Source organism: Nannospalax galili, unplaced genomic scaffold (assembly GCF_000622305.1).
Source record: "Nannospalax galili isolate Female #2095 unplaced genomic scaffold, S.galili_v1.0 scaffold267, whole genome shotgun sequence".
In the NCBI taxonomy this organism is placed as follows: Eukaryota; Metazoa; Chordata; class Mammalia; order Rodentia; family Spalacidae; genus Nannospalax; species Nannospalax galili.
Genome location: NW_008357518.1, coordinates 1722746 through 1739743, shown reverse-complemented (window position 1 = coordinate 1739743; position 16998 = coordinate 1722746). Strand labels below are relative to the sequence as shown.

General features: G+C 42.5%; 1 protein-coding gene across 1 annotated transcript in view; it reads left to right on the top strand.

The window, feature by feature from the left end:
- Myo16 (myosin XVI) overlaps window positions 1-16998 on the top strand; it is a 497779-nt gene that overhangs the window by 457932 nt on the left and 22849 nt on the right. The window contains exon 33 of the mRNA XM_029557215.1: window positions 9978-10069. Coding sequence (XP_029413075.1) covers window positions 9978-10069 — 92 coding nt within the window. The remainder of the gene's footprint in view (window positions 1-9977; window positions 10070-16998) is intronic.

Here is a 16998-nt window from a genome sequence, read left to right as displayed (position 1 = left end):
TTTGGTTCCTAGCCCCACATAGTTAATGTCTGTAACTTCGGTTCCAGAGGATTCAGAGCCCTCTTTTGGCTTCAATGAGCATTGCACAACATGGGTGCACTTACACACATGCAGGCAAAATACATACACATAAAGTAAATCAATCAAAAGATAATTAAGGTTAGCCATCACAACTATGTTAGCCCAAGGAAGGCAACCCAAGTCCTACATTCTCCTACCAGGGATATTGGGGGCCCTGGAAAGTCTACCTCTGCTTCTACTGTCCCTGTGGCTCCAGACACAGAGACTAAGTCCATGGATCATCACCCAGGCTATGAAGAGGGTGGAGCTTTGAAATGCCTATCCTCAAGGTCATTTGTACCAGAACCACAGATTGCCTGGGACTCATCTGAACACCTGAGTTAGATTGAAGTGCTCATGGGTGATAGTTTCCATAGGCCTCTGAGAGAAACATATGTGAATCTGTTCCTAGGGACAGTGATAGTCTACCAGTCCTCTTAACATTCTCACAAACCATTTTCAAATACAAATCCAACACACAATGAAGATTAACCAGACACAGGAGCACATGAAATCAGGTGGAAAGTCAGAAGCACAAATGACTGTAGTGGTCTGTCCCCGGGATAGACTCTCAAAAAACCAGAGTCCAAAGATACACATCCTACAGTAAGCACATAAAAGGACGATCATCCTGCAGATGTGAGAAATGAGGCAAATGGAAGCTCTGAAACTGAGAAACTGCACTCAGGAGAAGTCCACACAAGATGAAGTTAAATTTACTTAGACACAGTTGTTGAAATGGAAGATAAGCCAGAAACTCTCCACAGCAAAGCCACAGAAGCTCAGGAAAGGAATGGAATTCTAGAAAATGGTCTGGAGACATGCCGGACACAGCAAGAAGGATTGTTGGTACTCTAGGGATATAAGAGAGTGTTGGAAAGCAGGAAAAGAATATCCAGTAGGACATGTTAGTCCATTGTGCAGCTCCGAAAGTGTCTGAGCACAGATCTAACTTGGTGGTCTGTTATGAAGCGCAACAAACCCTTGTCATGTGACCCACTGACCCTGCTCAGAGTCAGAGAGCAGAGAAATGACAGTGTCCCTGCAAACACAGGTAAGAAAATGCTTATGGGGTCTTAGTTCATAATCACTGAAACTAAAACTAAGTCCAACACACTTGAACTGTTGGCTGGATACAGATTACCCCCATTGTTAATACAACAAATGCTTATAATTTCATGTCTTCTAAGGATGAGGAAGCTGAATGTGGCTTGGTTTAAGTTTGTCATGATACAGCAATCAAGCTGTTAGCCAAAAGTGTAGTCATCTTGAGTCTTGACTGAGGGATAGCACAAACCTAAGATCACTCAAATAGTTATCAGCAGATGTGAAAAAACTCACACCCGAGTCTTCCCACTTGCTTTCCCAAAGACAGCCTCAGATGGCAACTGGCTTTCATGGAGCAAAAAGTCCAAGGACAGCACCCAAAATGGAAGCCACTGCTTTTCTATGACTTGGGGAGACAACAGTACTAGATCATATTTTATTTGTTGGAGAGGGTTGCTAAATCCAGTCCACAAGCATGGAAGGAATTCCCTGGAGCTGAGTGACTGGAGGAGGCATCTTGCAGGCTGAACCAGCACACAATCAGCTGTGAGATTGCTAAGAAGGATCTGTGTCTGTTTGCACTAGAGTGGGTGACACAAATGCACTATAGTGAGACAAGTCACAATGTAAAAACTGTCTATGAGTGTGACCTGCTTACACGGCCCAGGACAGCAGTACTGCAAGGCCAGAAAGCAGGTAAGTGACTGCTCGAGCAAGTATACCCTACAGATGGATTCAGAGAGAGGGGCACTCATTGCCTTCAATTGTGTACCCACCTGACCTCTTCAGGCTCCAATGGAGAGCCGAATCCAAAGGTCACACAGATGGTCTCAGTTAAACTAATTATGTCCCACAAAACCCCCAAAGTCGTTCATCTGGAAAAGGGCTAGTTAGGAGGAAGAGGAGGGGTGGGAGAGAGACAAGAGAGGGACAAGGGAGAGAGTAAACAGAATGTGTTATATACATGTATACCAAGTATATACCAAGAAGTCCCAGGGAGGGATTTTCAGAAGAGGTGGGGTACAGATTCCCCTCACTAGACACCTTAGAGAGCGCCTGAACCCCCAGGGAGCTGACCATTTTCTGTTTCTTGATTTGACAGAGGTTCCAATCCCACAGTTCAAACAACAACAAAATATTAAAGAAGGAAGAAAGGGAGGAATAAAGAAGGCAGAGAGGAATATTTAATTGATCTACATTTTGACTCAATGCCTGGCCACATCACTTTCCCTATACAAGATGCCATGAGTCTTACTCTAAAATCAGAACAAACCCAAAAGTCAACTGAACAAGCAGAACTCTCTTAGATCAGAATGGAAGCAGTCAGAGCCATGCTCTTTGAAATTAATAACACAAAATTAAGTCTTCTAAATTCAGGGTGTTGTAGCAAATAGAGTATACACTTGAATCTGGAACACAGATTTAAGATTTCCCCTTAGAATTTCACAGGGATAGAATGTTAAAGCTGGCTCTGTGTCCTCTTTGTTAAAGATCAGTTGAACATCTCAAGAGTTTTGTGCATGAAAAGAAAGTTATCTCAATTGGGGATTCAGGCTACCAAAGCAACTTAACATTTTAACACTGGTGGAGTTTCATGAACACCATGAGTTTCTGGCACCTGACACTTTCCCCAGGGCTATTGAAATACCCACTGCCAGGCCCTATGTACTAGTCTCAGTAAGCATCTGCCCATTAAAACAATGGTGTGTGCTGCAAAGGAACCTCAAATGACAGGCAGAGAGTGGAACCAGAAAAATCCCTGTTCTATTCCACACATGCAGCCTGTGACATGTGCATCACCACGGTAACTCTCCAGGTGATTTTTTTACAAATATTTTTATTCGTGTGTGTGTGTGTGTGTGTGTGTGTGTGTGTGTGTGCCATGTGCGCATACACCAAAAGAGGATGTCAAATCCCCAGGAGCTGGAGTTGTAGGCAGTTGTGGGTCACCCAATATGGGTGCTGGGAACTGAATTCCAGTCTTTTCAAGAGCAGCAAGTGCTCTTAACCACTGAGCATCTCTCCAGCCCCTCAAGGCAATTTTTAGGATAGATCCGCCATGCCCGCAGTACAGTTAATGTCTGTTCTAAATAAAGGCACAAGAAGAAAGTACATGTTTAAAATAATTTAAAGTTCTAAATGAGTCAGGAATAGCACTATTTTCTAGGAAATGATTTTTCTTCCGAGTGCCAGGAGCTGCATGCTACCTCTGTTTCCCAGAAATAATTATGTTTGCTCATTTGCTGAAATACAGTTATGTGTGGCTAATTATAGCGATCACTTACTTTAATTGCTATCCTTTTGCTGATGTGAACACAGACTTGGATCTTTTCTGTGTACTTAATTATTCCCTGGACTTGTGGCAATTTATCACTACTTTAGAGAGCTGCTTTTAGTGTTAGAACGCTTCAGTTATATCAAACAAAATATTGTAAATATAAAGATGTTTATTTTGTGGGGAAGTAGAGATATAAAAATTCCAGCTAGGACATTTAATGATTAGTATGATTTTCTTTCTTGCTGCTCAATGAATATACGTTTTATTGCTGAGCCTCAGGAAAAATGGCGATTAAAGATGGAGTCATTACATTTGAGTTTACATTTATCTCTCTGTGAAGATGCTCTTATTTTTATGTGCATTATTTTCATTCTCTGTGTGCATTCTGGGTTATTTGTACTGATAAAGGCTGGCTAAGGGGAAGGACTGATGAACTCCCACAGGGAACCAAGGAATCTACATTCTTTGCACTGTTTGCAGTACCTTATTGAGTTGGGCACCGTGAGGATCAGATCCAAGGATGTGAGAGTGTGGCTTCCATTAACCACACCTCTAGACAGAGCTACTGGCCAGGGAGCTTAGGGTTGGAACCCAGAAAACACATCAATACACATTTTCCAACTTTATTTCTAGGAATTGTATAGATTCCTTGGAATCTGCCTTGTGTGTGACTCAAGACCCAAGAGCCAGAGTAAAGAGACAAGCTTCCACTTGACAAAAGAGGGAATTTTATAGTTACCTGTTTTGAGCAGCTGAAGGTGCCTTTGCTAGGGAAGAAATCTCCTGGAGTACCTACCAAGCCCTGCCCCACTCTGGTTAGAGGCATTTTGAAGTCGTTATAAATCATGTCTAATTTGGACCTCATTTAAAACTTTCTTTGCTGCTATTGAGAACTAAGGGTTAAAAACCAATGGGTTGAGATGATCCTTCACCAGTTCCTCCAGTGTAATACCATTCCTGGGGGCTAAAGGATCATCCTGCTGCATCCAAATCCCAGATCTGAAGTGATAACACACCAACCATAAGTGAGGTACTTAACCTTTCAGCTTCCCAATTTTCTCATCCGGGAGACCTGGAACAATGGCACTAGCACAATCATGGTTCAGTCAACATTACCTATGAATGAAATCTTAGGGGTTTTCTGAGATGGAGTTGATAAGCCATGAGGAATTATGTATGGCTGGATGATGTGCTTTTGGGGAATTGAGTGCCCTAGGCCATGCAGGCTACAACTAGAGACGGCATTGTATGACTTACTAACACAGAAACAAGGGTGGCTCCATGTCTGGTGAAGCCTAAGCACAAGCAGATGGAACAAGGTAGAACCAGCCAGAATTTCAGAATTCCAGAATGGGATATTAAGTTTCAGTTCACATTCTCTCTAAATAAGTCTGAAATTTCTAGAACAATTTCACCATCTTTGCTCTTTCAGGGGCCCACTTGTATTCTTACACGCCTTTATTTGAACGCTTAATAAAAATGAGCGTGTTTGTCCATTAGAGACCACTCACTGGTCCTTTATACTATCCCTCCTTGGTTTTCTACAGATATTCTGTGTTCATTCAACAAAGTCTGAGCACGGGCTCTTTATTTTTATTTGCAGCATGTCTTAGAAATAATAAAGCTTTTTATTTAACATATTTAAATGTTCTATATTGTTCTTTTTACATTTGTTTTTTAGTTTGTGGCAATTTAAGCATGTGTTTATTTTTATTTAGTTAATTAGTTAATTATAGAAGTTTTAGTCTATTTTTCCCCGATATGGTCCATCCCTTTGGCACCATTTTTAGATAATTTACCTTATTTCTAATATGACAGCAATAAAATATTTTGTTAGTACACCCACAAACACACACACACACACACACACACACACACACACACACACTGACCTCCTTTGCACCTCAGGGTTCCCAGCTCCTATTTGGCACCTCTGGCACCACCCCCGTCATGAGACTCCAGCAGTTCTGAGGTTCCTCCATCTGATCCCTGCAGCCTGCAGAGATCTTTCTCCAGCCTAGGTGTGTCTCTTTCTGGGGCTCTTCTCGGTCCACTATCACTCAGAGGAGAGCTGGCTCATGTCACGCTCCCCTGCTCACCCACCTCTGTGCTCACCAGCCCCCATGTCTACAAGTGCAGCTGCCTTGGGTCTGCACCAACTGTCCTTCTCTGCTGATTGAAGCCACAGGTGCTAGACACAGCATGTTCTTGACTGATAGGAAAATGCCTTTTAACTCAGGCCTTACGTAAAATGATGTCCCATCTCTTCTTAGAAATCTCCAGTGTCACTTCTTGCCTGCAAAACACTGTCATGTCTTTGTGAACTGCTTTTGAAGCCCTCTGGAATCTGACAAGCTTCACCTTCCGGTACATTCTCAGGCTCCCTGAATGTACCACCTTCGGCTCTACGACTCAGCTTCTCTGTCCTCTCTGCTGGTCTCAGCTCACTTTTCTCAAGTCTCTCCTACAAGGCAGCACCATCTGGAAGCTTTCTTGAACCCCTTCCATCAGGATGAACCCCCGCTTCCCTCCCACCCCACCCAGTGATAGCTGCATACTTTTTGTTCCATCCTTCCTATACTGTATGAGATCACGTTAAATATTTCCTACAGCTGAGTCAAGCTAGTGCATAATAAATATACGTTCTCTACTGTACTCAGTGTTTGCATTTAGTTAACCGTTTCATTTCCCATCCATCCATTTACTTGGGCAGTCTCCTTCAGAACCACGGTGCTGCCTCCATCTGTTCCATTTTCCCCAAGAGTCAGCCACTCCTCTGCACTGTCTTCAGGGGCATCTGGGCAGATGCCCTCCAAGGGTGCCTTCACCATTTCCCAGGCAGGACTCTACCTGTGCTGAGGGCTTGCCTGTACTCTCCCTAACCATTGCTGCATTTGATTGAGTGTGAGCCCATTAGGCTGCTACCTTCTCATGAGTAGGAACTTTTCTTCATTTGTCATTGTATTTCTCAATGCTGTGTTCAGAGGATACTCATAAATATTTCTTAATTTCATCAACTGACTGTAAAGCATAGTGTGCTATTAACTTGGTTCTAATCCTGATCCTTTGTGGTCTACATTAGTTACTTTCTGTTGCTGTGATGAAACACCATGACCACCGTGGCAACTTATAGAAGGAAGAGTTTATTGGGGCTTATGATTCCAGAGGGATGGCTCTATCATCACAGGGAGGCATGACAGCAGATGTGGATGGAGGAGAGGGCTGAGAGCTCATACCTTCAAGCACTCACAGGACATAGAGAATGAACAGGAAGTTGGATGAGGCTATGTGCTCTCAAAGCCCATCCCAAGTGTGTCCACATGCTTCCTCTAGTAAGGTCACACTTCCTAAAACTCCACAACCAGCAGCACAAACTGGAGACCAAGTATTCAAGTATATGAGCCTATGAGGGACATTTCTCATTCAAACCACCAGATGGTCTAAACTGACTTTCTCTTTTGATCCTGAGAATCAACTTCTAATTTATAATTTGCTTTTGTAAAATCAATTATAATTTCCTCAACCTCCAACTCTGTCTATTAGACAATGGGTATTGTACTTTGAATGTGAAATGTCTCCTATAGGCTCACATGTACGAATACTTGGTCCCCCATGTGGCAATTTTCAGGACAGCTATGAAACCTTCAGGAGTTGAAGCCTCCCATGAGGATGATCACTGAGGGCTGTCCATGAGATTTTATAGCCAGGTCCTCCATCCTCTTTCTGTTTCTTGACTGTGGACTCAATGTGACCAATGAGCCTTTTGCTCCTGCTGTTATGGGAATTAAACCAAGACTGGCCTGGCACAGCAAGAAGACTGAAACCATACTGAGAGAGCAGAAGTTTATCCTTCATTACATGTGGACCTCAGTCTGAGCTCCTGCTCTAGAGAAACTGAGGACCCGACCAGTGATAACACACAGATTTTCATAGGATTTTTCACATCTTCCTTTGGCAGTAACGGTATTGGTGGATTTGAGACTTTCAGCACAGATATGTTTGTGTCCTTTAGGCTATTATAGAAATTTTAATGGTCAAAGTTTTACAAAAGCAGATATACTGGGCAAGTGTGGGCAAGGGTTGTGACACTCCCAATAACATGATCATTGCTCATGCCGGTATGATCTCAGCCATTTTTAACAAACAACACCCTGTAGGCAGATGATTCCTCAAGACGACTGTAAGGCAGCATTTCTCAAGGCACTCATAGACTACAGTTTTATGGTTTTGTCTGTCCTATTACAACCTGAGACTGAATTCAGAGTGAAAGATTTTCTTTTGTGCAACTTTAAACAAACCTAAAATAAAAGCCTAGAGGGCTAAAGCCTTATTATAAAATCTTGTTATTCCTACATATATCAATAAGCATTCTTATTAGTAGGAGTACATAGACTCCTAGCGAACACATTTGTTAGTGCCTATTCATCTAGCACACAGAACAGAGTTATATTGAGTTTCACATTAGGTTACTTTCCCCTCATCACTGCCATTATGCCTTCCCTGTCTATGTTCCTGTCTTCCCATCCATGATAGACTGTATCTCTGGAAACTGTGAGCAAAATGAACCCTATCTCCCTTAAATTGCTTCTGTCAATGTGCTTTATCACAACAAAGAGAAAGTAACTAAGATGTCAAGTGCACTGAACACTTGTCTGTCACTCAGTTCTTTGTCCCCAGCCCCCCATTGTTCATGTTCCTTTAAGCAGTTTTTCTCTTGAACCCCAATCCCCTTTTTCATTGGTTAATTTTTCACAAGTATATGCTCATCTCCAGGATATGCCTCATCTTACATCTGTAAACTCCCCTGCACCTGTCTGAGCTCTGGATTGTTCCATTCAACTGGTTCGTTGTAAACTTTCCTACACACCACTACTAGTGTCCCTAATCAGCCCTCCCCTGTACTGCTAGAAGTCACTACTGCTTATGACTGGGAGCCATCACTAGCACCAGACACCCCCAAAGATGGGGCAGTGTTCACCTGAAGTCACCCCTGTCCCAGTATGTTTTGTCTCATCGTTCTTGGGTAGACGTGCAAAAACATTTACTCACTCCAGATAGGTAACCAATAACAGACCAGAGTAAAGATGCTATCATGAGTTTATTGGGATTACTTACAGGAGAAGGAATGACTCAAATGCAGATCCACCCCAGCATGGGTGACGACTTGTAAAAAGCTGGGCCTGGAGCTCTCTGCAGGACTTGCAGGCAGCTCACAGGTGGAAGAGTCTTTTCTCCTTAGTAGCCAGCCCTTACTGCTTATATAATCTTGGGGAGGCAGAGACATTGTGGCTCTGGTAAATTTCAGGTACTTTCTGAGATTTTTGAGTTGTGTACTTCCTGAGTGTTAAGCAGCATCCCTTTAGAACTTTCTGAATCTTAAGGAGCCTCCCTCTAGGATGGCATGTTTCAATTCACAGGAAATTGCTACAGAAATTTTCACAAGGACACATTTTACATTTGCCAAGAAAGCCTGACCAGCAGGCCTTGTTGCATACTGATAGGACTTTTAAACTTCCCCTGTAATTGGAGAAATGTGCAGTGGTTTCCTAATGATTTTTAATTTAGGAATCATGTATATGTTTAATCAATTAAACTGTACTAGTTAATTAAGTTTCCAGATGGCACAAGTAATTGCTTTGGTGTTTAAAGTTCTCTGGGTTGAATTCATTCTATTGGGCAGTTATTTCCCCATTTATCTGTCCGTGTTTATTAATCAAGTCACTTGGGGCAGCACATGCCACCCCCATCAGATCCCTCCTCAATCATTGTAGGGAATCAGCTCTGTCCCCAGGGCCCATTTAGCAGTGTCTGAAAACACATTTTTGGTTGTCATGGACAGGGTGCTAGCAGCATCCAGTAGATTGCAAGGCCAAGAATGCAGCTAATCACTTATGAAGCACAGGACAGGCACAGAACAAAGAATTACACAAGCCAAACGCTGAGGGTGAGAATTGGGCTTCCCCGTGGAGCATAATCAATACAGCATCAGGTGCCCCATAAGGATATCTGTGTCTTTGCGGGGAGGGCCAGGTACATTTCCTGAAGTGTAGCTGGTTAAGAATGGATGTGTTGTAAATGGTCAATTTTCCTTTTTTTTGCACCTTACCACCCCCCAGTTTGCACACAAAATGAGCTATCAGCCACGGCTTCCCTCTTCCTTGCTTACATCTCATCTTCTTAGTCTTGATTTTTCACCCTGCTGCCCACAAATGAAATACAAATTCAGCCTTCCCTAGTAATGCAGCCACTGGCTTCGCTTTGCCTGGAGGTGCTTTATCTAAGTGTTCCCAGCCTCTTCGAAAGCTCTCCTCTCCTCCAAGGCTTCTTCCTGACCTCTGCACGGCTGTGACCCATTTCCTCCTTGTCAGTTTATCTCCTTGAGAGAATATTCCCTCTTTTACTTATTGAAACTGCAGCAGTCGTTGGTATTCCCATTTCACTGCAAAATTTAGTATTCAGTGAGTGTGCACTAATGTTTAATGTTTCAGAGCATGAAACACAGCAATATTTGCTTTTTACAGTAAATATAAAAGTTCTCTTATTTAGGGGAAGGAGCTGGGACCTAACCACAGCTCTGTGTTGGCCTCCACAGGTTTACCTGAGGATGATGGGTGCTCAAGGTTGTGTCTGAGTGGCACGGGAACTTCATCATTTCAGAGACATCGAGAAAGTCACACCACCCAGGTGAGGACAATGCCTATTCCCATGTGTAGTCATGAATGAAGTTAAATTGTGGGAGACAGTTGACCTCCTTCCTGGACTGGAGAACTTGACTTATTCTCATCTCTATGTGTTTCTTTGACTGACATTCCTCTCTCTCCTCCCTCTCAAGTGGCTCAAACTTCTGCTTGTTCCAGAAAAGAACAATAAGCAAAACCAGTAAAACTTAGCACATTTTTATTAAACTATTATAGACACAATTTATGCTGTAGTACTTTAAAATCACTGTCTGATACAGGGGAGGTATAAAATCTCCTGAATAGTGTTGCTATTCTCTGATTAGACCTAGCTTACAATAGGAGGTTAAGGTTGTCCACAGCATGAAAACAACATCTTGATGCCCTGAGGTCATATGGCACATCATCCATTTTCAGCATCTCCAAGTTTTTCACGTGATGGGGCTTCAGAAACAACCCAGTTAAAAAGCTGGGTGTGTAGACCAAGCTAGAAACCCAGAACCCAGGCAAAAAGCTGGGTGTGGAGGCATGTCCTTATAACCTTATAGCTGGGGAGGCAGAAAGAACAGATGCCTGGGGCTTGCTGACCAGCCAGCCTAGTTGACTTGGCAAGCTCTAGACCAGTGAGAAGCCTGTCTCATGAAACAAGGTCAATGGCTCCTGAGGAACAAAATGGAAGTCGACCTCAGGCTTCTACATGCATGCACACAAACATGCACATGCAGCCCCCCCCACGGGCCTACATCCACTCTTACACATATGTATGCATGTGCATGTATACACATGTACGCATGTTCCTGCAACACTCTTATACACATGTACATAAGCACATGCACATGCTCATGTGCACACGTGTTCCTTCACACTCATACATGTACAGGTGTTCACATACTTATGCATACTTGCACATACATGTGCGTACATGCATGCGCACACAGGACATTGCTTGCGATGAGAGCACAGCCAAATCAAAACTGCTTCTTTGTCCTCATTTCCCTTCTGTTGTTGTATAAAACACTGACCAAAAGCAACTTGGGGAGAAAAGAGTTTACTTGGCTTACATGTTTCAGTCCATCAGTGAGGGAAGACAGGGCAGAAACCTAAAACAGGAACTGAAACTGAGACCTTGCAGGAATGCTGCTTACTGGCTTGCTTCCCCTGGCTTGCTCAGATACCTCTCTGTACAGCCCAGGCCCACCTGCCTAGGCAGGGAATCGCCCACCGTGGACTGGGTCCTTTAACATCAATTGGCAGTTGAGAAAATGTCCCACAGACAGGCCAGTCTAATAGAGGAAATTCCTCAACTGAGGCTCCCTCTTCCCAAGTGTCTCTTGTTTGTGTCCAGTTGACACAAACTAATGAGCACATTTGTGTACATTGTGATTTCTTGTTAGCACGCATTATTTTTACCTTAGATATTGCACCAAAATAATGATTATTCAAGAAAAAAGTTTTTTAAAGAACTAGTGTTTAGAATGAGAAGGACTTTCCATAGCAGAATTTAGGGTTACTTACTTTATATGGTGTATTTTTAAATACCACATTTAATGATTATCTTTAAAAATGATGTGGCATTATAGTCAAGATATGTCCCAAACCAGCAGCTATAACCACCTCATTTTATATATATATATATATATAATCAGTTTATTAGAGCATTACTGCAGCAGTAGCATCCTTATCTTATATGAAGATGCAGGGCAGGTTTCATTATGTCAGACATCTTCGTAAAAATCTAAAACAGCCTCAGCCAAGACCCCAGACTGAACTCCTCTGACTGAGGACAGCTCTCACTGGAATATCTGACACCACGTAAGCGCAGCCACATTATGACCTGAGATTTTTCTAAATAACACTGATGAGGTGATGTGAAAAAAAAATCAATAATTTTAATCTTAAAAATAAATCTTTACAGTAGGCAGTCCACAGAAATCACTTGTGCTGATCTATAGGCACTGAAATGGAAAGAAAATGCTGATTGGTGGTGATAATAGATTGTCCTAATCTCCCCTGTGTTCCAGTGACACATCTACTTTACCTTGTAAGCACCACTGACGCCTTGCATGTAATAATTCCCACAGCATCTCCCTGCCTTGAACATGGTCTGATTGTTATCACAGAGCTGACTGTGTGTCACAGTGTAGTGATAGGCCGCTTTGTGTCACTGCACTGCACAGTGCTAGGGTGCTAGTGAGAGAAAAGAAAGGACTTTTCAATCAGGTCCATAAACTGGGTGTTTCTGGAACTTTCCTTCTGTTCTTTCATGGCTTTGGCTAGGAAGCAGAAAAACTTGGGAAAGGTCAACGGGAATCTTTTCTATCTTGGGTTTTCAAAGGGGCTCTTTTCAAATGTGAACCCTCCCAGGAAGGAGTACCCCCCCCCGGGCGTGGTGCTCCTTGTATACCATGCTGACCATAGGAACTCATGGGCGGTGACAGATTTCTCACTGCTGAGGAGCTGTGAGTTATGGGACACTGAGGTTTAATGGCCACATGACTCTGGGATTTATCTCTTGTGTGACATTTATAGAGGAAGTATGGACACACAGAAGCGTGCTACATTTTAGATCTTCTGCCAGAACACTTCCACAAGAATTGCATAAAATCAGTGCTGGATTAACTGGCTCTCCAGCAGTGAAATTAAATATGAACCAAAAATGAATCCTTTTTGAGGATGTCTTTGTTTTTATAATTAGTGTCATCAGTGATTTCAGTGATATCCCTTTAATGAAGATAAAATGTGTTGTAGATAAAGAGGATGGAGACTTAGTAATTTGCCAAGGATCGAATCTCTCTCAGTCCATGGCTGGAAGGTTGAGGCCACATATCCTAGTTCTAAGAATGACCTAAGCATGAAACACTAAGAGGAAAATGTTATCCAAGGTTTTCACACACTTGAAGAATTACTGGTCTGAAAAGCCAGAGTGGATGCATGTGGTTTGGTTTGTTGGCTGCTGGTCTCACTTTTACTTTCCTCAGCCACTGAGGAAGAGAGAGAGAGAGAGAGAGAGAGAGAGAGAGAGAGAGAGAGACTCTCCTTCTACAGCTAGAGATTATGTGAGCTGTGTTGAGGCACTCTGTCCACCAGAGATAGTGCTCAGGAGACCTGGAACACAGAGGATAGAAACCTGGGAGGTCTCTGTTTAAGGTCAGCAGAAGGGCATTAAGCAGAAGACCATCTGTTCAGCTCCAGTCTTCCCAGCTTTTGCTTTCTCAAGTAGCCTGGACCTGATGCAGAAGTCCAGAGTTCATTTCTAATGCCTACAAATAAGACTCTGACTGGTATACTAAATTAATTGCTATTAGCCATAAAATTTGTTTTATTTGCAAACACATATTTTGTTCACTAAGTGCACAAGGCCTTTACTTTTATTTTGCTTTGGTGCTGAGTGTTGAGAAGGCCATGTGCATTCATCGCAAGCATGCACTCTACCACTGAGCTGTACCACCAGGCCTATTTGTTGTGTGTACATTTGTATATGTGTGTGTTACACATAGGTGTGAAGGTCATAGAACAAGCTGAACTGTCCTTCCTCAGGTGCAGCCCACTTAGGTTTCTAAGGCAGAGACTTTCATTGGCCTGGACTCACCACCCATGCTGGTCTGGCTGGCCAGTGAGTCCTACAGATCCACCTCTCTGCATTCCCACAGCTGCAATTACAAAAGAGTGCCACCATGTTTGGCTTTTTCAGTGGGTTCTAAGGGATGGAACTCAGGCCTTTATGCTTGTGAGAAAAGCACTTTACTGACTGAGCTATCTCCCCAGCCCCCTCCCTGTTCATTCTTGATACAAACATAAAATACTAGCTAATAGAGCCTCAGCAAACAGTGGGTACCTCTGTCTTCAAGATACAAAATCTAAAAAATGGAGTTTATATTATATTTCACCATAACTCTTGACTAATTTGCAAAATAGAATGGTTGTACATAAAAAGAGTGACAGTTAATTTTCATTTTAAGTAGTTGAAGATCATGAAAATTGGGTCCTTAGCCATTAACAATCTTTGTAAAGAGACTAAGCAGGTCCACGCCAGGAACCAAGGCGGAATATTCACACAGCCCTGGGTGTGAATAAAACCAGCAGCGAATTATAACATAGAATTCCACACACTGGCTCTTGGAGGACTTTATGGATTCAAAGATAGAATTTCATAGGTAGAGAAGCATTGCAGATTGGTTTTAGAATTGGACAGCATTTTATAGCTATAACACAACATTTATCTATATCTTGTGAAATTTGACTAATTTTCTCCAAGGTTTGTAGTGTTTGGCATGATGTTGTCCCTTAGAAGTAATGCCGGGAAGGTTCAGCTGTGAGTGTAATACTAGCACCTCCCAGCCAGGAATGACTCCTCACCTTCCTCTTCCCCTCCTCCTCCCCTTCTTCTTCCTCCTCTTCACTTTCCTCCTCCTCTCAGTCTTCCTCCTTTCCCTCTACCTCCTTCCCCTCTTCCTCCCACCCTTCTTCTCTTCCCCCTCTATTCGATCCTCCTCCCCTCTCTGAACATGCCCACTGCTGAATCAGAGGGCCCAGGAACCTTTCATGGGAAGCCATTGGATCATATACACCTGAGCAGAGCCTGGAGATGTGCCAACTGGACAGTAGCAGAAGGAATAAGCTGAAGGATGTGTGGGGTGGGTCTGGGTATGAACACTGCTGCATGTATGTCTGTTAAGGGCTCACAGTTGACACTGGAGAGTGAGATGGTCCCTTTTCTTTTTTCTTTCTAGTTGGTCTTATTGCTATTTACGTTATCACTTCATATTAGCAAGTCTCCCACTTGTGTTTCAATTCCTCTCAGCTGCCCATTCACAGTAACATTGTGTGTTTGATTATCTTTTATTTTTATCATGGGTACTTGTATTTATGGCCAAACTTAAAAACCATTTCTTTCTTTTTGTAAAGAACATTCAAAGTTACTGTGAACATTGTCCATATCCAAATATCCATCCTAAGAAATCATTGGTGATCTTTGATAAATTCACGGCAGGCTAGCTCCCATGACCTTAGTAAGTACTGTTCCCACCCCCAACACAGCTGCCAATGAGTGCTGGATCATAATCAATATAAAATCGACCCACCTCAAGAAGCAAATTGTTATGTGGTTAGTTTTACTGAACCATCAAAGAAACCTTTTTGTAATGTCATACATCAACAAAAGGAAGAGCATCAGGGCACTAGATAAATCCGGTGCTGGCTTTTTATGTTCATTTATTTCTGGTATGGACTGCTGGGGATCATTATAGTACAGAATTGGAACAAACTGTCAGGTGAAATAAAGATATGGAGACAGTCATTTTAAACGTTAAGGGTGATTGTAAAACACAAGGCAAAAGCCTGAAATGTGATAAACCTTAAAGGACCTGCCTACCTGTCTGTCATCATGTCATCTATGCCTGTCTGTCTCTCATCTGTCTGTCTATCTGCCTGTCTGTCTGACCTATCATCAATGCATCTATCTGTGTAGCTATTATCAGTCTTTCTATCTTCATCTGTCTATCATCTTCTGTTATCTCTCTATCCATCTGCCTGTGTCTTTCTGGTTATCTAGCTATTCTTCTGAGCTACAAATAGAAGGAGATCTAGAACAGGAAGTGTCTTTCCATGTCTGGGGTTTCGGGGAATCAGTATTCAACGCTCACGACTCACACGTGTGCAGGAGATGAAGGCAGTAAATTCCTTTGATGGTGTGAGTGAAATGGCCGCTCTCGCCTCAGGGGAAGGCTGGGCCCTGCTTAGACAAAGAGAAATTTGGAAAATTAAAAAAATAAGAAAATACTTAAATCCTGTATTTTGTATTTTTGTATTGCTCTATATGTGTGGCATAAATATCATAAAATGTGTAGTATTTTTATACTCAAGGTATTTACCATTTCTTACCAATGAGAGAATTCTGTTGTAAGACATGTTAAAAGGATGAGAAATCAGAGTAGAGACTGAATTTTTAAAGAAAAAAGATCTGGCACTATTGGTACAGTGTACTTGATGGAAAACTTGAAGTTAGAGATGCCGTTACATAAGGAGAAAGGATGGCACCAAGAACGCCAGGCAACTCTATTAATATCAATATTAATTTCAGCTGTTTAGTTCAAGCATTCAACCTAAGAAAGGAAAGAAAGCTAAATAAGAATCACAGATTTGCTAACAAGCAGAGGTAGAAAAGAGTCATTATTTTTCAGATTGTTGAAAGAAACTACATGTGCCAATGGCCGGCATGCTGCTTTGCCTCTTAGAGTTGGTACCTAACATGTAGGAGATTGGATTGAATCCCCAGGACCCAACGCCTAGCTGAAATTTAGAAAAACTTGTTTTCTGTGTGATTTTGTGTGTAGTTATGACGGGGGATATGCATATGTTCACATATGTGAGAGCAGGTGCACCTGCCCGGGTATGTGTGTATGGAAGCCAGAGGTCAACTTTGGGTACCAGTCTCTATTGAGACAGGGTCTTCCACTGGACCTGGAGCTCATGGTATTGGCTAGACTAGCTGGCCAGCAAGTCCCCAGGATCTGTCTATCTCTGCCCCCTCAGTGCTGAGCTCACAGATACACATAAGCATGCCCTACTTTTATCTGGGCACTAGGACCTGAACTCAGATCCTTATGTTTACAAAGCAAGCACTTTCCCCAGTGAGTCTCCCCAGACCCATATGTATGATTTTTTTAAAAAACTATTGCACTGTAGGATATTCTGGACTTCTTTTTTAACAGCACAGTGGCTGGTTAAAATACACTACTTTGATAAATGTTAACATTTTGCCATATTAGCTTTGGAGCTGTATTTTTAGAGAAATCAATATTAGAATTCTTTGATCCCAGTCCTCCTGCCAGACCAGAAACCACTTATCACCCTGAAGTCAGCAGAGCCCTCATCTACACTTGCAGTTCACCAACTGAATCCATAAGTCATACCACACCCATGAATAGCAACCAAAAC